Source organism: Salvelinus namaycush, chromosome 31, assembly GCF_016432855.1.
Source record: "Salvelinus namaycush isolate Seneca chromosome 31, SaNama_1.0, whole genome shotgun sequence".
Taxonomy (NCBI): Eukaryota; Metazoa; Chordata; class Actinopteri; order Salmoniformes; family Salmonidae; genus Salvelinus; species Salvelinus namaycush.
The window spans coordinates 15149078-15175395 of NC_052337.1; the positions used below are offsets into that span (position 1 = coordinate 15149078).

General features: G+C 40.6%; 1 protein-coding gene across 1 annotated transcript in view; it reads right to left on the reverse strand.

Moving 5' to 3' along the window:
- Positions 1-26318, reverse strand: part of LOC120026229 (GDNF family receptor alpha-2-like) — a 107172-nt gene that overhangs the window by 13342 nt on the left and 67512 nt on the right. The window contains exons 7-8 of the mRNA XM_038971052.1: positions 25888-26081; positions 25585-25772 (exon numbers count right to left, since the gene is read on the reverse strand). Coding sequence (XP_038826980.1) covers positions 25585-25772; positions 25888-26081 — 382 coding nt within the window. The remainder of the gene's footprint in view (positions 1-25584; positions 25773-25887; positions 26082-26318) is intronic.

Genomic DNA, 26318 nt, shown 5'->3' on the forward strand with positions numbered 1-26318 from the left:
GGAAGTCGGGCTATTTTATGGCGGTCATAAAATACGCTGTCTCTATGCTCTGTAGTGTTCGAGATTGGAATGTAAACAGTGGAACACAGAGAGACCCTTGGACATCAAAAGTTTGAATAATTAAACAATATTTATATTTTTGAGAATGTGGGAGTGGTCCGTGGACACTTAAGGGACAGTCATGACGAGTTTGTTTCATTTGGTGATCTCATGAAGGACAAGAAACACTCATTACTGTGTTTTTGGTTGTGTATACTTCTTAATTATGGGTTTTACATCTAAATATTGTGAAACATATGTGATTAAACATGAAACTATTTGTGAAAAGATGTATTGTGATGTTGACCTTCTAAATGAGAAAATATGTGTTTTCAAATAAAGTTAACCAAATCACTGGCCACGCCCATGTGAGCATAGACATTACGTTGGCGTCATGGACCACCCTTTTCTCAGAAGTGTATAAAATCCACTCCTGACAAAATTTACATTAGACCAGAAAATATGGAGCTGACGCTACATGTTGAAATGGTTAAGAACTACAACTCTATAGGCCCAGGAGACCAGACAGTGTGTAGTGTTGGCTACACGGCTGGAAATTGTTAAACTCTGAGACTATCGATCACTACAGAATAAGAGCAAATCCTAGACATAGAATTGCTAGTCTCTAGTTGGAAATTACGTAAATCTAGTACGAGAATACTGACAACCGCGGAAGCATCTATTCTATTCAACGACCATCTGTACGCCTGACGTAACCATTATAACAGACACTATCCAGAGCCGCTGAGAAAGCAACAACTACGAAAGACATAGTGACTTCTGGGGAAGTTAACCAGAGACTCTCTGATGAACTGACTCTCCAGCAGATGGACCGGCGATTCCAACAGAGAAGACAACAACGACATACGGGCGTAAATATATACATGGCAATTATTTTCGAATGAGTGGCCGTTGATGTGCAATGGATTAGCATTTCAATGAATATAATTATCAACTGTGTGTAGTGAATTCATTTAGTCTTTCCCACTTTTTATCTGTCCCCACCCCTTTCCATTGTCTACCAAGCCGTCATAACGGTTTAGCCCACTAGGGACTTATCAATGCATTGTGTTAGTAGCCAATAACTACTGTATATTGTTTTATGTATTTCTGTGATATGTCTAGTTAGTTAGCGATATACAAATTGGCTTAATTATTTATTTACTAATTCATTTTGGAGACAAGGGTTCATCCAAGGGTTTGCGACGTTCAGTAATGAGAACTGATAAGGAAATAATGACACATTAATAGAAGACTAATCGATAAGATATCTTCTTATGGCTGAAGGGGCAGTATTGAGTAGCTTGGATGAAAGGTGCCCATATCAAACGGCCTGCTCCTCAGTCATAGTTGCTAATATTTCCATATTATTATTAGTATTGGATAGAAAACACTCTAAAGTTTCTAAAACTGTTTGAATTATGTCTGTGAGATTAACAGAACTCATATTGGCAGGCAAAATCCTGAGTTGAAATCAAAACAGGAAGTCAGAAATCTGAGCTTGTATGTATTCACCAGAGTCCCTAAAGAAATCCCCTTGAGCTATGAATGATTGTGCACTGCCTAGGGGTTCCACTAGATGTCAACCATCAATAGAAATTATAATGAGACTTCTATGATGTTGTGGGAGAGAATGATAGCAGAATCAGTCAGGTGTCCATCAAGCAGCCATTTTCTGATCATGCTTTTTCCTCGTGGAAGTCACTTGCGTTCCATGGCTCACGAAGACAAGAAGGAATACTCCGGTTGGAACTTTATTGAAGCTATATGTTAAAAACATCCTAATGATTGTGTACTTAGTTTGAAATGTTTCTTCGACCGGTAATATCACTTTTTGAAGTTTTTGTCCGATATAACGCTGACCAGAATTAGCGTTTGTATATGTAAACCAGACGCGCTAACAAAAGAAGGTATTTGGACATAAATAACGGATTTTTTCAAACAAAACAAACATTTATTGTGGACCTGGGATTCCTGGTGTGCTTTCTGATGTAGATCATCAAAGGTAAGGGAATATTTATCATGTATTTTCGTGTTTATGTTGACGCCATCTTTGCAGCTGTAGTATTTTACTTTTGAGCGCCGTCTCAGATTATAGCGTGCGTTTCTTTTTCCGTAAAGTTTTTTTTGAAATCTGACACAGCGGTTGCATTAAGGAGAGGCATATCTATAATTCCATGTGTATAACTTGTATTATCATCTATATTTATGATGAGTATTTCGTTGAAACGATGTGGCTATGCAAAGTCACTTGATGTTTTTGCAACTAGTGAATCTAGTCGCCTCAATGTAAACTCAGATTTTTTTATATGAATATGAATTTAATCAAACAAAACATGCATGTATTGTGTAACATGAAGTCCTATGAGTGTCATCTGATGAAAATAATCGAAGGTTAGTGATTAATTGTATTTCTATTCTGTTTTTTGTGAAGCTACCTTTAGCTGGAAAAAATGGCTGTGATTATTGTGGTTTTGTGGTGACCTAACATAATCGTTTGACTTGCCGTGTAGTCCTGAACAGAACTACAGAGTTGATTTTCCTTTATTCGCTCTTGAAGATACTTATTTGAAGATAGGCTAGCCAGACATATCGATGGTTCCCCAGTGGTGTGATGAGAGTAGCGTAATACAATGGATTGAGCACAGTAACGGGATGGTCATACTTAAATTCACTTCCGAATATACCTTCCTCAGGACAGCTAATCAGCCGTACCAATGATTGTCCGGGAGATGATTTTATCGTCTCCACCTCGTATTGAGATTCAAAGTTCAAACCATTTTAAACGTGTAGCTGCCGCTTCACGCTTTTTTTCTGGTTCGATGTGTTAATTCGTAACCCGTCATTTATACATTTTGCTCGAAAGGGGTGGTTCTGGCAAGCTGGCATGCTCCCTGACCTCACTCCGGGGCAGTGATTACACACTGCGCAAAGTTATGGAAAAGAATTATCTCTTATAACTTCTCAAATCACATCCCTCTCTTAACAAAAACACTTTCAGCATTTTTTAATTACTTGCACAACCCATACTATGGAAGCTTCATCCATGTAGTGGGTATACTTTACAAGTTACAGTATTTCCTTTATAACATTTTTAAGGACAGCACAAATAACAAACAAAATGACAAGAGTGTTCTATTGATCGAACGTTCTACGTTCAAAATATTGTTCAAGTATTCGCTTTTGAAAGTGTTAGAGTTTCAGCGGGAAAAGTTCTGTTGAGACATAGCACATTCCTCTGGTGAATTTTGAGTGCACAGACCTGGATCTTCTCCCTTGTTTACAACAGGGCGTGAGTGTCAATCCCCACTAGTACTATCCTCCCCTCTCTATGGGTGAAATGGGGTCTGATCGAAGTTATTAATTTCAAATCTGATCTGACCTATTTGGTTTCTCGTGGCCAGTCATGACAGCAGGTTTCTGTTCCAGCCCAGCCCTGACATTCTGCTTATTATTTGTATTAGACACTATTCATTTAACTATTCAATCATCTCTTATTTTGGAGATGGATGTCTAAACCTACTAACCATTTACATAGGCGTTCTTTGTATAATATTAAATAAAGTGTTGATTCTTTGAATTTAGTATAGTGTATTTTTTGGTCATTGAACATTTATTTTTTGCCTGTTTTATTTGGTTGTCACTCACTCTAATTATGTCTGATGGTATTGCACATATTTGCAGCAGAAGCTGATGTCCTTGATCATTGGTGTGGGTATAACAATCCCTGTATGGCTGACGTAGGATGTAACCCCTGTCCACAACTGCACTTCATACCCACAAAGCAGAGTCCATTATCCTACAAAAAACATTATCTTGGTTGGGCTAGGATAACAATACTTTAGGTCTCAGGTCAGGTGACATCACCACATGATGGCTACTAGGGCTTTGTCTCACTTTGTCTTTCTTTGATTACTCGCATCCTATCTCTTCACCTGTACTGTATCGTAACTGTATTGGAAGAGAAGGTACGAGGTCACTCCACTCTGACCTTCTTCTCCAATTGGATTTGAGAAGAAGGTGACGAGAGGAATCGCGGAAGGATGAATTCATAAAGAGCCTAGCACTCACCTGTCAAATCAAATCAAACTGAATTTGTCACACGTGCTAAATACCGTGAAAATCTTACTTACAAGCCGTTAACCAACAATGCTGTTCAAGAAAGAGTTAAGAAAATATTTACCAAATAAACTAAAGTTAAAAAAATTATAAAAAGTAACACAATAGAATAACAATAACGAGGCTATGTACAGGGTGTACCGATACCAAGTCAATGTGCGGGAGTACAGGTTAGTCAAGGTAATTTGTACATGTAGGTTGGGGTCCTCAGCACACTCACCCCTCTGCTACATTAACTGACCACCTTCTTTTCCTCATCAATCTCAGCAGCCAGCAGAGTGGACTGTGTGAACTGAGTCAATCTAGCACACACAGAATTCATTTTGTGGGTATTTCATTCTGCTACATTGACTCAGATCACACAGTCAGCGGCTGATTTATACTGTCAGTGTCGTGGGAGGTGAAAGGGGTGTGACTAGTAGAGGTGAGTTCTAGTAGCAACTGTGATGTGATGTCATCCCCCTTATACTTGAATTAGTGTCTCCTTTCTATTATGAATGTACCTATACTTGAATAACGTAAGCATCTCAGCTGCGGGAGGATCCCCTCCTGCAATATTGTGCTGATTTGCTTCATTCTGCTACACTCACTGTCCTCCTTCTCCAGTGGTTGACATGCTAGCTACAAGTGTCATTTGATTAGGGTTTGCACCCTGGCCCGATCAGCCATACAGAGACGGAACTCATACATTACATGGCGACTTTGCAGCCCACGTAAAAGTGACCCTTCACAATGGTCACTCTCCAGGGGATTTTTCTCTGGCCTCCACTATCCGTGCTCTACCCTTTTGGTTCCATTGCTTACAACTGATGTGAGATTATTTATGGCATGAATGCCCAATGCAGACATACTGTATGATGGGATTAGTATTGGCCTTGTGGGGATGTCCAATGCACTTGTACATATGGCTTGTCATTTCTAAACTAAAACAGGATTAGCAAATTGTTTACATTTTGTTTATATTTTGTTGAGATGTTTTCTGCATTTGAAATAATACTATTAGAAATAGGAAAACCATTCACACATCTGAGAACATACGTGTGTGGGAATCATTTGCTAATAACTTAAAATAAAATAAAAGGCTGATACTGGCAAGAGCAGTGTGTGGGTTTTTCTTTTTTATTAGACAATTAACGAGGCTAACCATGTTGAAGGATACCAGATCTGACTTCTACAGCTACATCCCTTCATTAAAATGGATGAGTGCAAGCCTTACCCTTGTAATGAAGATAGGCCTTAAAGTGGAACTGACAGTATTTTAACTACTTTTCAGATATGAAACAGACAATCATAATATCAGTCAAAAATATCAAATTCTCAGTTTATGCTACAAAACCAACTTTATAAGACATTTAAAAAATAGTTTATTTGACTCAACATTCCATGACGTACACTAAGCCACTGTTGATAGAATAGATGGATGCAGTTCAATGCATGATTCATATAATACACCAATACATGTCTTGGTAGTCCAAAAAATATTGCTATCAGGTTGTAAATCACAGCGGGCCTGGTACATTGTTTGCTGCCGCCGTTCGGGATGCATTGTTTCAGTTTCAATGACTCAATATTTTGGACAAAAACAGATGAACGTAACTAAGGCTGGGAATCTCAATACAATCAAACTAGCAAGGGCAATGATCACAAGTCAGTCATAGCGTGGCTAATATGCTAGCATATCTATTTATGTAGCAAGCTAAAAACACGGAGCCTAATGTTAGCTAGCCAGCTCCTAGATAACATGTAAACAGCCTAGCTAACCAGCTCTGTTAGGGTGAGTAAAATGGTCAGAGTGAGTTCAGTTCTCTTATTTGTGTCTGGAAGTAGCTAGCTAGCAAGCTAGCCAACTTTAGCCAGTTAGCTTGGGTGCTTGATTGCAGGCAAGCTGCAGAAGGACGAGTAGGCTACAATTTTATTAGTGCAATTTTGACGGCCAACTAGCTGAAAAAGTTAGACAGTGTTTATCTAATGTTCCTAGGTTAGATTTTACCTCATCTTACTCTTGCTAGTATTAGTTGTTGATCTTGTTGTTGTTGATGTGCATAACTGAGGGAGAGAGAGCCTACCTTTTCATGGTTGTTTGATCAATAGGGCTGTAAAGTTCCCAAATGTAAGAAGATTGACATTCTGTATCCAGTTCAAAGTGAATGATGGCAGGCCTGTGTAACAAAGGGCTCGTTTGCATAAAGGCCTACTGTAGCTCTGGTTGGCTATGGTGCACCGATCTGCGTAGACTCCGGTCCTGGACGAGACAAATGTTTTTTTTTAGGTTTTATTTACTGCAGTGTCTATTAATTGTCCAAACACACAGCCACTTTCCCACTCTATATTGCTATCGACTCTTCACAAATGCCTCAGTATACATAATTCCCAAACATTCTAAGAATTTATGAAACCGTGAAAATGACTATATACTGTATACAGTAAGTGCTCGCTTGTCAGAAAATGTTTTTAAAAAGTGTTTTTTTAAGATTTCATGTTGCTAAATTATGTAATTTCCACTTTAAGGATGACTTGCACAGGAGAGAGACATTATTAGCAAATATCACTATCATGGGGGCGTGCAGAAAGGAATATTTTAAGGTTAATTTAATTTCAAAATACATGTTGCTTGAAACAAAGTTGCAATTTGTTTGCTTCATGTTATGTATCATCCTGTTGTAATTATATGCAGTTCAACATTATCATCACAAGGTGTCAGTGCTAGAATTGGTATTATAGTCTAGCTTTACTGTAAACAAACCACAGGTCTCGTATGTGATATCGATAATACATGCCTAGCACAAGCAAGCTGTTCATTAAAACTACAGTATGTTTCTTAGTTGAAAGTTAAAGGGCAATACACCAGGATAAAATATATTTGCGTTTTGAGGAAGCAGATGAAGAGCAAGGGGAGACAGATCATCACCTCTTGAGAAGCAGAGTCCGAACTAAACATTTCGGATTACTCCATGCAAAACAATTGCGCACATTTAGCTCGCTATCATCAGTTATACAGCAAGTAGCTGCATGCTTTTCATGATCAGTAAACATCAATTGGTCATGTACTTTCCAATCCTCTGTGGGATCTGCCTGTCAAGCAGCAGAATGGCGCATTTGCCGATATACTGTTAGCTAATAATGTTTACTACCATTAGAACATTTCAAATCAAATCAAATCAACTTTGTACAGTTGGTTAAACATGTTGGTAAGTAGACCTAATGTACGTGTTCCTCCAACAACATAGGCCTACCTAGCAAAGTTAGCAAACCTTATCACCTTTTCAACATTGTTTTTAAGAGTGTTTAATCATGATTGCTGCTGACAGGCATGATAGGTTACATTGATTGATGGACCATGTCAATTTGACAAGCTAGCTAATAACAGATCACGTCAATATGGCTAGTTAACAAGCGAATCTTCAGGGGATAAAGTAGATGGATAGCAATATCCAAATATTGTTTGATTTGCATGCCATCTTTAGAGGTGATGACAGTAACGTTAGTCGGACTGACAACTTTACAAGGACAATGTCAAGCTCTTTCCAAAAGCCTAAACTAAACTAGCGAGCTACAAGCCAAATGGATAGGCTACCCTCATGTATCTGAAAAAACATGATCAATTGATGTTTTCTGATCATGAAAAGCATGGAGTTACTTGCTCTATAACTCTGATGATCGAGCTAAATGTGGAATAATCTGAAATGTGTAGTTCTGACTATGCTCTTCAAGAGGTGTTACAACCAAATACTTAATATTTATTTAACAATCGCTTGAAAACCGCACACAGTTGTCAATGGTTATAGTGGAGATGGGAGTCTCCTTGCCCCCAAGCAGGCAAATCAAACACTCTGCACCTTATTGTGACGCCTTATTGATAACGACCTATACACTCACTATGACTGCTACACTCACCTGACTCATATAATCTAGTCTATACTCTCTCTCTCTCTCTCTCTCTCTCTCTCTCTCTCTGTCTCTGTCTCTGTCTCTGTCTCTGTCTCTGTCTCTGTCTCTGTCTCTGTCTCTCTCTCTGTCTCTGTCTCTGTCTCTGTCTCTGTCTCTGTCTCTCTGTCTCTGTCTCTCTGTCTCTGTCTCTGTCTCTGTCTCTCTCTCTGTCTCTCTCTCTGTCTCTCTCTCTGTCTCTCTCTCTGTCTCTCTCTCTGTCTCTCTCTCTGTCTCTGTCTCTCTGTCTCAAAGGAGGCATATAGGTTTAAAAAGGGCCTAAAATGGCAACTTCCATCATGATTTTGTCCACACAATTTAAAAAAAATATAAATGTAAAAAGCATGTCAAACATCCTTCCTCCAAATGAAGCCTGTATGTGAGAATTACCAGAACAATCCGAGATACCAAAAACATTTTGGGTTACCCTGGCGTGGAACCGCTATCTCTCTATGTATCCTATCACACTCTTTTGCTCTCTTTCATTGTCCTGTTGAGTGTAATTGCAGTGAAAGTGTGTGTGCGTGCATGTTTATGTCTCCTGTAGGGAGTAATTGCGTGTGTGTGTGTGTTTGTGTGTGTGTGGTATGTCATGTGGTTATCAGCAGTACCAGAGCAGTGTGTGAGCAAAAGCCTCCTAAGGAAAATGTGTGACAAGAATATTATTACAGTGTGTGTTTGTGTGTGTGCGTACGTACAGTGCATTCGGAAACTATTCAGACCCTTTTACATCCGCATTGAGCAAAAGGCTAGAGCTGCCGCTTTCAAGGAGCGGGAGACTAATCCAGACGCTTATAAGAAATCCCGCTATGCCCTCAGACGAACCATCAAACAACCAAAGCGAGCCAAGATTGAATCCTACTACACCTGCTCTGACGCTTGTCGGTTGTGGCAGGGCTTGAAAACTATTACGGACAACAAAGGGAAACCCAGACGCGAGCTGCACAGTAACGCAAGCCTACCAGACGAGCTAAATGCCTTTTATAATCGCTTCGAGGCAAGCAACACTGAAGCATGCACGAGAGCACCAGCTGTTCTGGATGACTGTGTGATAACACTCTCGGTAGCCGATGTGAACAAAACCATGTGAACAATTTTCAAACGCCTAAAGGTACCACGTTCATCTGTACAAACAATAGTACGCAAGTATAAACACCATGGGACCACGCAACCATCATACCACTCAGGAAGGAGACGCGTTCTGTCTCCTAGAGAAGAACGTACTTTGGTGCGAAAAGTGCAAATCAATCCCAGAACAACAGCAAAGGACCATGTGAATATGCTGGAGGAAACAGGTACAAAAGTATCTATATCCACAGTAAAATGAGTCCTATATCGACATAACCTGAAAGGCCACTCAGCAAGGAAGAAGCCACTGCTCCAAAACCGCCATAAAAAGCCAGACTACGGTTTGCAACTGCACATGGGGACAAAGATTGTACTTTTTGGAGAAATGTCCTCTGGTCTGATGAAACAAAAATAGAACTGTTTGGCCATAATGACCATCGTTATGTTTGGAGAAAAAAGGGGGAGGCTTGCAAGCCGAAGAACACCATCCCAACCGTAAAGCACGGGGGTGGCAGCATCATGTTGTGGGGGTGCTTTGCTGCAGGAGGGACTGGTGCACTTCACAAAATAGATGGTCTCACGAGTAAGGAAAATTATGTGTATATATTGAAGCAATATCTCAAGACATCAGTCAGGAAGTTAAAGCTTGGTCGCAAATGGGTCTTCCAAATTGACAATGACCCCAAGCATACTTCCAAAGTTGTGGCAAAATGGCTTAAGAACAACAAAATCAAGGTATTGGAGTGGCCATCACAAAGCCCTGACCTCAATCCTATAGAAAATTTGTGAGCAGAACTGAAAAAGCGTGTGGGAGCAAGGAGGCCTACAAACCTGACTCAGTTACACAAGCTCTGTCAGGAGGAATGGGTCACATTTCACCCAACTTATTGTGGGAAGCTTGTGGAAGGCTACCCAAAACGTTTGACCCAAGTTAACAATTTAAAGGCAATGCTACCAAATACTAATTGAGTGTATGTAAACTTCTGACCCACTGGGAATATGATGAAATAAATAAAAGCTGAAATAAATAATTTTCTCTACTATTATACAGACATTACACATTCTTAACATAAAGTGGTGATCATAACTGACCTAAGACAGGAAATATTAACTAGGATTAAATGTCAGTATGTGAGAATGCTGTTCACTGACTACAGCTCAGCGTTTAACACCATAGTGCCCACGAAGCTCATCACTAAGCTAAGGACCCCGGGACTAAACACCTCCCTCTGCAACTGGATCCTGGATTTCCTGATGGCTGCCCCCAGGTGGTGAAAGTAGGCAACAACACATCTACCACGCTGATCCTTAACACTGGGGCCCCTCAGGGGTGTGTACTTAGTCCCCTCCTGTATTCCCTGTTCACCCATGACTGCGTGGTCAAACATGACTCCAACACCATCATTAAGTTTGCTGACGACACAACAGTGATCACCGACAACGATAAGACAGCCTATAGGGAGGAGGTCAGAGAACTGGCAGTCTGATACCAGGACAACATCTCCAACAACATCCAACAACAACATCTCCCTCAATGTGAGCAAGACAAAGGAGCTGATCGTGGACTACAGGAAAAGGCAGGCCGAACAGGCACCCATTAACATCGACGGGGTTGTAGTGGAGCGGGTCGAGAGTTTCAAGTTCCTTGGTGTCCACATCACCAACGAACTATCGTGGTCCAAACATACCAAGACAGTTGTGAAGAGGGCACAACAAAACCTTTCCCCCCTCAGGAGACTGAAAAGATGTGGCATTGGTCCCCAGATCCTCAAAATGTTCTACAGCTGCACCATCGATATCATCCTGACCGGTTACATCACTGCCTGGTATGGCAACTGCTAAGCATCTGACCCTAAGGTGCTACAGAGGGTAGTGCGAACGGCCCAGTACATCACTGGGGCCAAGCTTCCAGTTATCCAGGATCTACATAACAGGCGGTGTCTGAGGAAAGCCCATAAAATTGTCGGAGACTCCAGTCACCCAAGTTATAGACTTTTTTCTCTGCTACCGCATGGCAAGCGGTACCGGAGCGCCAAGTCTAGGACCAAAAGGCTCCTCAACAGCTTCTACCTCCAAGACATAAGACTGCTGAACAATTCATAAAATCGCCACCGGACAATTTATGATGACTGACCCCCCCCCCCCCCCCCCTCCCTGTGTATACGCTGCTACTCGCTGTTTGTTTGTTACCTATGCATAGTCACTTCGCCCCCACCTACATGTACAGATTACCTCAACAAGCCTGTATCCCCGCACACTGACTCGGTACCGGTGCCCCCCGTATATAGCCTCGTTATTCTTAATCTTATTGTGTTCCTTTTTATTATTACTTTTTATTTTAGTCTACTTGGTAAATGTTTTCTTCTTCTTGAACTGCACTGTTGGTTAAGGGCTTGTAAGTAAGCATTTCGCGGTAAAGTCTACGCTTGTTGTATTCGGCGCATGTGACAAATAAAGTTTGATTTGAGTTTTTCCACATTTTGTTACGTTACAGCTTTATTCTAAAATGGATGAAATTATTTGTTTTGTTCTCATCTCACCCCATAACGACAAAGCAAAAACAGGTTTTTAGATTTTTTTGCAAAGGTATAAAAAATTAAAAACGGAAATATAATATTTACATAAATATTCGGACCCTTTACCAGTACTTTGTTGAAGCACCTTCGGCAGCAATTACAGCCTCTAGTCTTCTTGGGTATGACGCTACAAGCTTGGCACAAGCATCTCTGCAGCACTCCACCAATCAGGCCTTTATGGAAGCTTGGCCAGACGGAAGCCACTCCTCAGTAAAAGACACATGAAAGCCCGCTTGGAGTTGGCCAAAAGGCACCTAAGACTCTCAGACCATGAGGAACAAGGTTCTAAAGTCTAATGAAACCAAGATTGAACTCTTTGGCCTGAATCAAGCGTCACGTCTGGAGAAAACCTGGGACCATCCCTACGGTGAAGCATGGTGTTGGCAGCTTCATACTGTGGGTTTGTTTTTCAGCGGCAGGGACTGGGAGACTAGTCAGGATCATGGGAAAGTTGAACAGAGAAATCCTTGATAAAAACCTGCTCCAGAGCGCTCAGGACCTCAGACTGGGGCGAAGGTTCACCTTCTAACAGGACAATGACCCTAAGCACACAGCCAAGACAACACAGTCTTCAGGACAAGTCTATAAATGTCCTTGAGGGCCCAGCCAGAGCACGGACATGAACCCTATCGAACATCTCTGGAGAGACGCTCCCCATCCAACCTGACAGAAATTGAGAGGATCTACAGAGAAGATTGGGAAAAACTCCCAATTTATATTGTATTTGTCACATACGCCGAATACAGTAGGTGTAGACCTTACAGTGAAATGCTTACTTACAAGCCCTTAACCAACAATGCAGTTTTAAGAAAAATTGATAAGTAAAAAATTCAAAAATTCTAAATAATTAAAGAGCAGCAGTAAAAAGGTGTGCTAAGCTTGTAGTGTCAAACTCAAGAATACTAAATGCTGCAATTGGTGCCAAAGGTTCTTCAACAAAGTACTGAGTAAAGGGTCTGAATACCTGTTTTTGTTTTTTCATTGATAAGGGGGAAAAAACTAGTCAATCCATTTTAGAATAAGGCATTAACGTAACAAAATGTGGAAAAAGTCAAGGAGTCTGAATACTTTCTGAATGAACTGTATTCTAGCTGTTTAGGTGGTGTTTTATAAATGTGCAATAAGCATATAACAATTATATAATGAATTGGCAATTTCTCATTCTGAGAAATAAGGTATGCCACTTGATTTCAACATGTGAACAAAGTGGACAGGCTAGCATGCTGTTCAAACAGTTGGAGACGGACAGAAGGTTGTGTTCATAACAATTCAACTGTTTTGCCTTGTTCGCTAAATTCAACGCTTGTGAAATTATACCTAGATCCAAGTTGGCTTAACCTGAAATATAAATATTAGCTGGCTACTCACTAGCACGTGGGCTTGTACTTGAGAGATTGTTTATGAGACGGGTGATCATTTTTTATAATGCCTGCTACATTATTAGTGAATGTGCATTATGCATGGTTCTGGTTAAATTTGTAAACAAAAGGGCATTTTTATAGAAGACCTGAAAGCTAGATCAGTGATTATTGCAAAAAAGCAGGTACAACTATTTTGATCAAATAATGATTAGTGGGTCTCATGGTTGTGGAAGGCCTATAATTCAGCCTAGGTATAATTACACAAGCCCTGACTTCATTACATTATAGTTGACTGTTTTTTAAATGCTGTGGATTTGAGCTTTAATTGTAACACAAAGCTTATTTAGAGAAAACATTGAAAAAAATCAAGATACGTATTGTGAATCGCTCATAAGTTTATTTATTTCTTTAGATATGAGCTTCAGGCCATATCGGCCAGCCCCAGTCTGAATGCTGTGCTGTTGACATTCTCATAGAGGTGTGTTTTTGGGTGTGTACGTGGGTATTGGTTTATGTGTGTGAGGATGGATGAGAATTGCTTTACTGGAACCTTTAAAATGGGTACATACACACACTGACCTCTGTGCCATTGGTTTGGAGGAGCTGTGATGGTGCATGTGGTGTCTGATTCATAGTCCACAATCAAAGGGCGAAGTGTGTGTGTGTATGTTCCGGTTCCGGTGGCATGCATTGAAACACATAGATTTCTCGTGGCTTTGCAAAACAACTATGAATTAACTGACTTATTTTCAAATACATGTCAACATAAAACATCACATTAAGGTGTGGGCCGTTCACTGTATTACAAGGAACAAAGTAAGTCTATTTGCTCCAGCAGCTGGCATATTCTGTCCATTCACATTTCACCTGTAGGAACATGGCAGCTCTCAACACCCGAAAACAGAAAGAGTTGGCCGCCACTATCCGAAAGATTGTTCGTGAGGAAATTACCTCTGCCCTCAACTTGCAATTAAAACCGATAAATAAATGTCTTGCACAGTTCACTTCTAAAATGGATACCTACTCAACTAATGTGAACATTTTGGAGACAGCAGCCAATGTGACAGAGGGGCGACTCCATGACCTGGAGACACTGCAAACTAAGTTAGAAGGGGAAATATCTTTAAAAAATGAAACGGAATCACTCAAAAATCATTCCCTTAAATTCAATGTGCGGGTCACAGGACTTGAAACTGGTGTGGAAGTGTGGAACCCAACTTCCTTCATGAGCAATCTTTTCTATGAACCGTTTGGGCAGGAAAAGCTTGATCCCTGCTGATAAACATTGCACACCGCACAGGTCCTCTCCGGAACGGATCTTGGTACAGGATTGTACGAATCCACAGTTTTGATGTCAAACTGCAATTTATTCGCCTTGTAGCGTAATCAAATCTAATCAAATCAAATCAGGGGCTTTGACCTATGCGGTGAAGAGGATCAGCATCTACCCAGACCTGTGTGCCGAACTGCTGAAACAGAGGGCGACCTACAATGAGGTGAGATCCCAGTTACGCAAGCTAAACCTGAGATGTGGCTTCATCCAATCGGCAAAACAAATCTTGACCTTCAAGAATACAACACACAAGTTTTCCACTGCCTAGGAGGCTCAAGACTTATTCGAGAAGCACATCAAGCTCAACACACAAGGTGTCACAGCCTGATCTGTTTCACCTGTATTTGTGATTGTCTCCACCCCCCTCCAGGTGTCGCCCATCTTCCCCATTATCCCCTGTGTATTTATACCTGTGTTCTCTGTTTGTCTGTTGCCAGTTTGTCTTGTTTGTTCGAGTCAACCAGGGTTTTGTGTCTCAGCTCCTGCTTTTTCCAGTCTCTCTTTTCTCACCTTCCTGGTTTTGACCCTTGCCTGACCCTTGCCTATCCTGACCCTGAGCCTGCCTGGCAACCTGTACCTTTGCTCCCCTCTGGATTACTAACCTCTGCCTTACCCTGACCCTGAGCCTGCCTGCCATCCGGTACCCTTGCCCCACCTCTGGTTTACTGACCCTTGCCTGCCTTGACCTGTCTATTGCCTGCCCTTGTTGAAATATTAAACTATTGTTTCTTCAACGTGGTCTGCATCTGGGTCTTACCTTCATACCTGATACAAGGAGATGACCCGACAGATTCAGGCTAACCTCAGTTTGACTGGCATAATAGTCAGGTATGCTATCACGCAGCCTAGCCTATGTCTGTGATGCTGCCCTCAGCATAAGACAAGAGTCAGTAGGGGTCTCAAGTTACTATTGAAAGTTATAATAGTAGAAAACACAAGGTGCAAGTTCAATATTTGGTTGTACATCAACAGTTTTTCTCTTGTTTTGTCAGTCACTGACAGTCACTACATTAGTCATGTCAGCTAACAATTTTTAGATTGGTAAGTTAGTTTAGCAAGTTATCTAAACTTGTAGTAATCAGTGTTTTCCATTAGCGTCGGCTTATTTTCAGCCGGCTACATTTTGCACTTCATAATAAACTGCCTAATTTTGCTGGACTCCAGGAGGAGTAGCTGAGGCCTTGCCAGCAGCTAATGGGGATCCATAATAAATACAAATACAGTAATAATAACGAAGAAACAATGTTCAGCAATCATAATAATAATAATAATCTCTAGCCTTTTGGGGGCCCTCAGCGAGACTTGTTTGGGGGGCCGCCCACCAACCGGGCAAAATAAATTTGTTGCCCCCCTCTTGTCGTTGGAGAGAAAAATGTAAGCTTTATTCAGTCAATTCGACACCTTTTATAAACTAGTCAACACTTGCTGTTCAGTTGTGCTATGTGAAACACGCAAAATAAAACAAATGAATGTGTCAGAAAACAATAATTAGGCTTAGTCGTGGATTTTGACTTATTGCTACTACTTACATTACATGGGACGTGCAAATGTATGCGATTCATGCTCTCTCTCCCTCCACTGTGTAAAGAAATTTGACTGTAACCAGAGATCTGTATATTATGACGAGTTGCTCATGTCTCCGCCCTAACAATGGGAGTTGCTGTCCCAAATGCAGGAAGGCAGGCGACAAGCTTAGGTCCAAAATACGCCCATAGAAACGCATTGGGCATATTTTTGACAGATTCTATCCTCTTCCTCTCTGCTGTGTTTCTCTGTCATCACTCGCTTTGTGACCGACAGGTGCCTATCCTATTAATAGTTCGCTAGAAGATGCATATCGTTGAACATTTTAAATGAAAAGTAGCATAGTTATACAATTTTAAAACAATACATTCACAGATTTCACAACACACTGTGTGTCCTCAGGCCCCTACTCCACCACTACCACATATCTACAGTACAGAATCCATGTGTAAGTGTGTGTGTAGTGTGTATGTTGTCGTGTGTGTGTGTGTGTGCATGTGTCTGTGCCTATGTTTGTGTTGGTTCACAGTCCCTGCTGTTACGTAAGGTGTATTTTTATCTGTTTTTCTAATCTAATTTTACTGCTTGCATCAGTTACTTGATGTGGAATAGAGTTCCATGTAGTCATGGCTCTATGTAGTACTGTTCCGGATTTGGGGACTGTGAAGAGACCTCTTCAAATCAAACGTTATTTGCCACATGCGCCGAATACAACAAGTGTAGACTTTACTGTGAAATGCTTACTTGCAAGCCCTTGTGGCATGTATGCATGGGTGTCCGAGCTGTGCGCAAGTAGTCCAAACAGAGAGCTCGGTGCACTCAACATGTCAATACCTCTCATAAATACAAGTAGTGATGAAGTCAATCTCTCCTCCACTTTGAGCCAGGAGAGATTGACATGCATATTATTAATATTAGCTCTCTGTGTACATCCAAGGGCCAGCCGTGCAGCCCTGTTCTGAGCCAATATGCAATTTTTTGCAATTTTCAGAGGTCCCTTTTGTGCCACCTGACCACACGACTGAAAAATAGTCCAGGTGCGACAAATCTAGGGTCTGTAGGACCTGCCTTGGAGATAGTGTTGTTAAGAAGGTAGAGCAGCGCTTTATTATGGACATCTCCCCATCTTAGCTACTGTTGTATCAATATGATTTGACCATGACAGTTTACAATCCAGGGTTACTCCAAGCAGTTTAGTCACCTCAACTTGCTCAATTTCCACATTATTTATTACAAGATTTAGCTGAGGTTCAGGGTTTAGTGAATGATTTGTCCAAAATACAAAGCTTTTAGTTTTGGAAATATTTAGGACTAACTTAGTCCTTGCCACCCACTCTGAAACTAACTGCAACTCTTTGTTAAGTGTTGCAGTCATTTCAGTCGCTGTAGTAGTTGACATGTATAGTGTTGAGACATCAGCATACATAGACACACTGGCTTTACTCAAAGCATGTCGTTAGTAAAGATTTAAAAAAGTAATGGGCCTAGACAGCTGCTCTGGGGAATTCCTGATTCTACCTAGATTATGTTGGAGAGGCTTCCATTAAAGAACACCCTCTGTGTTCTGTTAGACAGGTAACTCCTGCTAAAGCGTTCAATGCCACGATTCAGATAGAGCACAAGGCCAGAAATGATGGGTCTTTTGTTAGTGTCTAGCAGAGAGTCAATCAGCTCTTTAATATCCAGTTTCAACTGTTCAGAGCTGCCCTTCATAATGTCATTAAAACCCACATGGACCACGATAGAATCAATTTCCATGTCCTGACGTAGTACATTCACGAGCAGCTTAGTAATGTAATTTACTCGAGCTCCGGGACATTGTTTTTGCACCAGGGATGGTCACTTTTCTTACCATGGAGCTTCCCAAAATCACAGCTGTTGAGAAGGATGAGGAAATCCACGCACTAACACGCTTCACAGGATTCGGAGAACCCTTTATGGACGGGCGAGAGGCAGGATAACTTGAGCCCATTGCTCCCGGAGCCTGGTGCAGGCCTCCGAAAGATGGAGAAGCCCCGCTCGATCCAGAGCAGGGACGGGTTGCCGACGTCGACTTCGAAATCATAGTAGTAGGCACTGCGGCAGCATACACAGGCACCCCCAGCCTGAATCGAAATGATTAATACAGCCGTTCACAAAGGTTAAATTGGGAGAGATGTGAATACATCATTAATTTTGCTTTTATTAAACATAGTGAAGGATGCCACCCAGTGTTCTCACTATCACCCCCTGTCTTGAAAAATACAGATATTCAACTATTTTCCAAAATGTTGTCGTCCCGTTTCTAGAAGTACGTACCCTAATAGTTCCACACGGACAAAAGCGGGTTTGTTAAAAAGCGTTTATCCTCGGATAACCTCCTTCGACTATTACAAAGTGTACAGTATCTTAGATTCTTCCTCAGAAAGAACAGTTCCTTGGACTGTATTATCTCTCGATGCAGGAAAAGCTTTTGATAGACTAGAATGGTCATATCTCTGGTCTGTGTTGGAACATAATTGTGGTGGCAGGGTAGCCTAGTGGTTAGAGCTTTGGACTAGTAACTGTAAAGGTTGCAAGATCAAATCCCCGAGCTGACGAGGTAAAAATCAGTCATTCTTCCCGTGAACTAGGCCATCATTAAAAATAAGAATTTGTTCTTAACTTCTCTAGGGTAGGGGGCAGCATTTTCACGTTTGGATGAAAAACATACCCAAATTCAACTGCCAGTTACTCATTGCCAGGAGACAAGATATGTATATTATTAGTAGATTTGGATAGGAAACACTCAGAATTTTCTAAAACTGTTTGAATCATGTCTGTGAGTATAACATAACTTATTTAGCAGGCGAAACCCCGAGGACAAACCATTCAGATTTCTTTTTTTTTTTGAGGTCACTGTCTTTTCAATGAGGTTTCATTGGGAAACCAGATTTCTAAGCAACTTGCTTGCAGTTCCTACGGCTTCCACTGGATGTCAACAGTCGTGAGAAATAGGTTGAGGTTATTCCTTTGTGTAATGAAGAATTTTTTTTTTTTTTTTGCGCCATCTTGAAGTCGAGGCACTCCTGGTGTCCTAGACATGCGTTTCAATCAAACAGAAGGCATGCTACATATCATTTTAATCCTGTATTGAACACATATAATTCCGTCTTCAATTTTATCGATTATTAACGTTAAAAAATACCTAAAGTTGTATTACATAAGTAGTTTGACATTTTTTGGCAAAGTTTACAGGTAACCTTTGATATATTTTGTCGTCATGTTTGAGCAAGTTGGAACCGGTGTTTTTCTGGATCAAATGCGCCAAATAAATGGACATTTTGGACATATATCGACGGAATTAATCGAACAAAAGGACCATTTGTGATGTTTATGGGACATATTGGAGTGCCAACAACAGAAGCTCGTCAAAGGTAAGGCATGAATTATATTTTTATTCTGCGTTTTGTGTCGCTCCTGCAGGGTTGAAATGTTTTCTCTCTTTTGTTTACAATGGTGATATGCTCAGATAATAGCATCGTATGCTTTCGCTGAAAAGCCTATTTGAATTCTGACATGTTGGCTGGATTCACAACCAGTGTAGCTTTAATTTGATATCTTTTATGTGTGATTTAATGAAAGTTTGATTTTATAGTAATTTTCATAGTCATTCATTTTAATGTGGCGCTATGCATTTTCTCAGGCTTTTTGCCAAGTGATACAGTAGCGTCTTGCCTAAACTCAGATTTTTGGATATAAATATGAACTTTACCGAACATAAAATACATGTATTGTGTAACATGAAGTCCTATGAGTGTCATCTGATGAAGATTATCAAAGGTTAGTGATTCATTTTATCTCTATTTCAGCTTTTTGTTAATGCTCTCTTTAGCTGGAAAAATGGCTGTCTATTTCTGTGACTTGGCTCATACCTTACATAATCGTTTGGTGTGCTTTCGTCGTAAAACCTTTTTGAAATCGGACACTTTGGCTGGATTTACAACAAGTGTAGCTTTAAAATGGTGTAAAATACTTGTCATAGTTATAGCCGGCAATATATGTTTTGCGCCGTTCAGAATCACTAGAAGCAGCAGACAAGGCAATCCAATGTCGTCTTTGCTATTCTTATTATCCATGAAACCCCTGGCCCAGGCAATTCATCAATCGAAGGAAATAACACACATTTTCCTAAATCTACTGATCACTTCCTCTCATTATACGCAGACAATATCTTACTATACTGTATCTGGACAATGTATTTCAATCGCTCCCAAACGCATTGAAGATCATAGATTAATTCATCTTAATTTCTGCCCCAATGCCTCTCAAGACCCCGTTGGAGTACTCCATCTCTACTTATGGAAACCCTGCTGTTTCCCATTTTAAATATTTAGGAGTAGATTTATTTCCTTCCTTAGATAAAACCATTGACAGAAACTTTAACAGAACGCTGAAAACAATTAAATCGGATCTCAGTAGATGGAATAATATCCCAGTTGCTTTAATTGGCAGAATATCTATTGTCAAAATGAAAAACTGCAACGGCTGAATTTCTGTACTTTAATGCATCCCATGGCTCCCCCTTCTGGCTATTGGGATACAATTCATAGTGCGGTTTCAACATTTGTGTGGTGAGGTAAACGATCCTGGATAAAATTAACACATTTACAAAGAGGGAAAGAGATAGGAGGACTATCTGTACCAAACGATAAAATGTATTTCCAGGATTTCCAGGTACTAGCAATTCGCCCCATCCTAAATTGGTTTAGACATTCTTCAGCCCCTTGGCTGAGTATAGAGAGAAATATAGTGTCTCCTCTTTCCCTCGATGAGGTGGTCTTCACTGATATACCCCTTAAAAAAAATGTAACTCTGCTTTGGTCCTATTATTGCTCACACAATTTCCATTTGGCACATTTAATTATTTTTAAACTGGGAATCAAAATGGCATGCCCGTACTCCAATATTTTACAATAATGCCTTGTAATCCGGAGGGTAGCCTTTTGCATCCCCCCAATGGTCCAAATGTGGAATCCATACCCTTACCGATATCATGGACACTAATGGTATGAGAATATTCCACATTTTTTCCCTACCAAACCATCCAATGATGGGTTTTATAAATAAATGATCTGTGCTCCCAAACTCTATAATATATAAACAGCTTTGGGAAAGCTCATATTCTGAGCTAGCCATTAAAAAAGTATGGTCCACAGATCTAATTGAATCTGAACAATTAGCCATTAAAAAAGTATGGTCTGCAGATCTAATTGAATCTTAACAACCCTTTAACTGGAACAGAATATGGAAAAATATGACCTTGGTATCCCATAATCCAAACCATCAATTTATACATTTTACGTTTGTTCACAGACTGTATTTAACACCAAGGAAACGTATTACGATGAAATTGGCCCCAACTCCCAACTGTTCACTGTGTCCCCCAAATCAGGTAAATGATTTGGCATTGCCCTGCAATTGAATGCTTCTGTGGCAAAGTTACAAAATACATTTATTTTTATTTTTTATATTTAAATATTCAATGCTTTTCATCTATTACAGTATGTTACTTAACGATGATAGCCCTTTGAATCTCTCAATCAATCAGAGAAGATTACTGCTCACAGGCAGCACTGCACACTCTCTCCCAATTAATTAGTGGATACAGTTACTATTAGAAGTTATACCATTAGCATTATCAACCACAAGAATAAATAGCGCTAATCAAGGATCATTTGAGGCCTGGACGAATATACTTGACTCAGCTAAAGCCCCACACATACAAACCAATTATGATAAAAGATTGTGAGGGCTGTTATGTTAGACTTCAGTGTGGCTTTAGACATTATCGATCAAAGTCTGCTGCTGGAAAAACGTATGTGTTATGGCTTTACACCCCCTGCTATATTGTGGATAAAGAATTATCTGTCTAACAGAACGCAGAAGATGTTCTTTAATTGAAGCCTATCCAACACAATAGAATCAGGAATTCCCCAGGGCAGCTGTCTAGGCCCCTTACTTTTTTCAATCTTTTTTGAATAAAGCCAGTGTTGCTATGTATGTGAATGACTCAACACTATATATCAAATCAAATCAAACTTTATTTGCCACATGCGCCAAATACAACAAGTGTAGACTTTACCATGAAATGCTTACTTACAAGCCCTTAACCAACAGTGCATTTCAAGAAGAAGAAAATATTTACCAAGTAGGCTAAAATAAAAAGTTATAAAGAAAAAAATAAAATGTGTGAGCTACTACAGCGAATTAGATGACTGCAACACTTAACAAAGAGCTGCAGTTAGTTTCGGAATGGGTAGCAAGGAAAAACAACTAAAAGCATTGAATTTGGGACAAATCATTCACTCAACCCTAAACCTCAACTATATCTTGTAATGCATAATGTGGGAATTTAGCAAGTTGAGATGACTAAACTGCTTGTACTAACCAAGGATGTTATGGTGTCAACTGTCATGGTCAACTGTCATGGTCAAAACATATTGATACAACAGTAGCTAAGATGGGGAGAAATATGTCCATAATAAAACGCTGCTCTACCTTCTTAACAGCACATCAACATATCAACAAGGCAGGTCCTACAGGCCCTAGTTTTGTTGCACCTGGACTACTGTTCAGTAGTGTGGTCAGGTGCCACAAAGAGGGAATTAGGAAACTTGCAATTGGCTCAGAAAAGGGCATCATGGCTGGCCTTTAGATGCACACAGAGAGCTAACATTAATAACATGCATGTCAATCTCTCCTGGCTGGAGGAGAGATCGACTTCATCACTAATTATATTTGTGAGAGGTATTGACATGTTGAATGCACTGAGCTGTCTGTTTGAAGTATTGGCACACAGCTCGGACACCAATGCGTACCCCACAAGACATGCCACCAGAGGTTTCTTCACAGTCCCCAAGTCTTGAACAGACCATGGGAGGCGCACAGTACTACATAGAGCCATGACTATATGGAACTCAATTCCACATCAAGTAACTCATGCAAGCAATAAGATTTGATAAAAAAAAACGGATAAAAATAAACCATATGGAACAGCGGGCTGTGAAGCAACACAAACATAGGCACAGACACATGCATACAAACACACAATAACATATGCACTGTACACACACGTACAGTACACATGGATTTTATGTTGTAGATATGTAGTAGTAGAGTGAGAGGATACACTTAATGTGTTGTAAAATCTGGTATGAATGTATTGTTATGTTTTAAAATTGTATAACTGCCTTCATTTTGCTGGAGCACAGGGAAAGTAGCTGCTGCCTTGGTAGGATATTATGGGGATCCATAATAAATACAAACTATGTGCCTTCAAAAAGTATTCACACCCCTTGTTCCACATTTTGTTGTGTTACAGCCTGAATTTAAAATTGATCAAATTAAGATTTTTTTGTCACTGGCCAACACACAATACCAGATCATGTCAAAGTGGCTGTGATTGGAGAAAACTGAGGATGACAACATTGTAATTACTCCACAATTCTAAGCTAATTGACAGAGTGAAAAGAAGGAAGCCTGTCAAGAATATCTGACACATTATATCCATTGTAAAACAGCAGTAAAATAATACTGCAAAAATGTGATAAGCAATTAACTTTTTGTCCTGAATACAAAGTGTTTTGTTTGGGGCAAATCCAATACAACACATTACTGAGTACCACTCTCCATATTTTCAAGCATAATGGTGGTTGCATTATGTTATGGTTATTTTTTCAGGATAAAAAGAAACGGAATGGAGGTAAGCACAGGCAAAATCCTAGTGGAAAACATGGTTCAGTCTGCTTTCCACCAGACACTGGGAGATTAATTCACCTTTCAGGGGGACAATAACCTCAAACACAAGGCCAAATCTACACTGGAGTTGCTTATCAAGTAGACAGTGAATGTTTGCTGATGGGTTGGGGTTATCTTTGTAAGCTTTGTTTTTTGTACCTGTAACACTGAATAAAAAGTTGGGCACATAAAGAAATACAAGTTGGACTTACAGCGTGACAGTTAGCTGCTACATGCTGTATTCTGGTGTCCAAGCTAATAACCTTGGCTGGCTAAAGGGGTGTGCATGCATATCTAATGAGGACATAGACTCCCTACACTCTCTCCACTCTCCTTCTATCCTTCTATTTTTTTCACCCTCCCCAGCTCTCGTTCCTCTCGCTCTTTTCCCCTCTCTCTCTCTGACCCTGACTTGTCAGTCACAGTAAAGCAGACTCACAGTAATCCCATGGGAGACACCTTATTATAATATCTACATTAGCAGAGGCAGAAAAAAACATACACACACACACACACATCCACACAAATACACACACACACACACACACACACACAATACACCATGTAATTATAATAACATATAAACCCATAACTGACACTGCTGACCTTGAAAATATAATGTAGTCAGAAATAGCCTAAACTCCCATTTAAACAACTTGTACCTATATTTACATGAGGAGAGGAGTGTAGAAGAGAGGAAGGGAGAGGAGATAGGAGTGTCACGCCCTGACCGTAGAGAGCTTTTTATGTCTCTATTTTGGTTTGGTCAGGGTGTGATTTGGGTGGGCATTCTATGTTCCTTTTTCTATGTTTTGTATTTCTTTGTTATGGTTCTCAATCAGGGACAGCTGTCTATCGTTGTCTCTGATTGGGAACCATACTTAGGTAGCTTTTCCCCACCTATGCTTTGTGGGTAGTTATTTTCTGTTTAGTGTTTTCTGCACCTGACAGGACTGTTTCGGTTTCGTTATTCACTTTGTTATTTTTGTTTCAGTGTTCAGTTAAATAAAAGTCATGAACAATTACCACGCTGCACTTTGGTCCGATTCTTCCCCATCAGACAACGACACCCGTTACAAGGAGTGTGTAGGTGGGTAGTTGTCTAGTGTGTGGTTGTGCGTGCGTGCACGAGTGTGCACATGCATATGTGCGTGGGTATGTTTGTGTCTGTTTTTGGTTATAATTAGATTGTTTTGTCTAAACGTTCTCTTTAATTAGTCGTCCCTCATTGCGACTGCTCATTTACATATTTACCATATTTGCATAGCTAATGAGTTCCTGGCTGCCTGTTGCAATTAGCATCCAACTCAGAGGTTGCCCCAAGTTACACCCGTTACCATTCTCTAACTATCCTCCTAATCTCTCTACCGCTCTCTCTTTCTTTCTCTCTGTTTCTCTGCTCCCTTTTTTTTCACCTCTCTCTCTTTTCTTTCTCTGTCCATATTTGGTCACTCTCTTTCGCGCTCTCACTTTTTAAATCACCCTTAAAGTCTTTCAGTACACACACACACACACACACACACACACACACACACACACACACACACACACACACACACACACACACACACACACACACACACACACACACACATATATACATATACACACAAAACAGATCCACACACCACTGGGTTCTTTTTAACATTATGTAGGAGGCAGAAAGGAAATTAATGCATGAGGCAGCCAAAAGATTGGGATCCCAGTGCTCGGGTGTGTATGTGCATGTGTTTGTTTGTGTGTTCATGCATAAATGAGTGTGCACACTTGAGTGTGTTTGGAATTATGTTTTTGCATGCGTGTGCAAATTCATGTGTACACTTGAGTGTACATTTTGTAGAGGTGTATGTTTTTTTTTGTGTGTCTGTCTGGGTTTGTTTACCTGCAGAGTGCGTCGGAGCGGCAGGCGCGTCGGAGCTCTAGACAGGAGGGTCTGTGTTTCTCCTGGTGGGAGCAGGCAGGTACAATGGTCTGTCTACGTCTCTCAGCACAGGCCTGGTCCGGACACGAGCAGAACAACAGGGGGTAACTCAGCTCCCACTGCACACGCTCAAAGAACTGACGCAGCGCCTGGGAACACAAAATAATATAATTATTATCATTCACCATGTGATGGGGCTCTGGTCAGAATTAGTGTATTACTAGGGAATAGGATGTAATTTGTGCAGGTCCAACCACCACCCACCTTGTGACATCGTTTGCGGCTGCAAGGCTCCTGGTTGGCCAGTGAGGGCTGAGACTGCTTGTTGCAGATAGCGATGTAATTGGAGCGTTGTCTCTTGCAGGTTTCATTGAGGTTGCAAGCCTTGGCTGCATCGAGACATGGGTTACAGGGTTTCCCTGGCTCCGAACATGGGCTGGCCTTGGACAGAGAAGAGTCTGAGAGATTTGTTGGATAGAGAAAGAGAGGCAGAGAGAGAGAGAAAATGATGAGCACAAAAAGTTAACAGACACAGACACACTGTGTAACCCCAGTGTTTGTCTTGTTACACATCACTAGCATCTAATGTGACTGTAGCTAAATATAAACTCACTATATTATCTGTTTAATGAAGCTACAACAGAAACACACACACACGCATGCACGCACGCACACACACGCACGTACCCACGCAC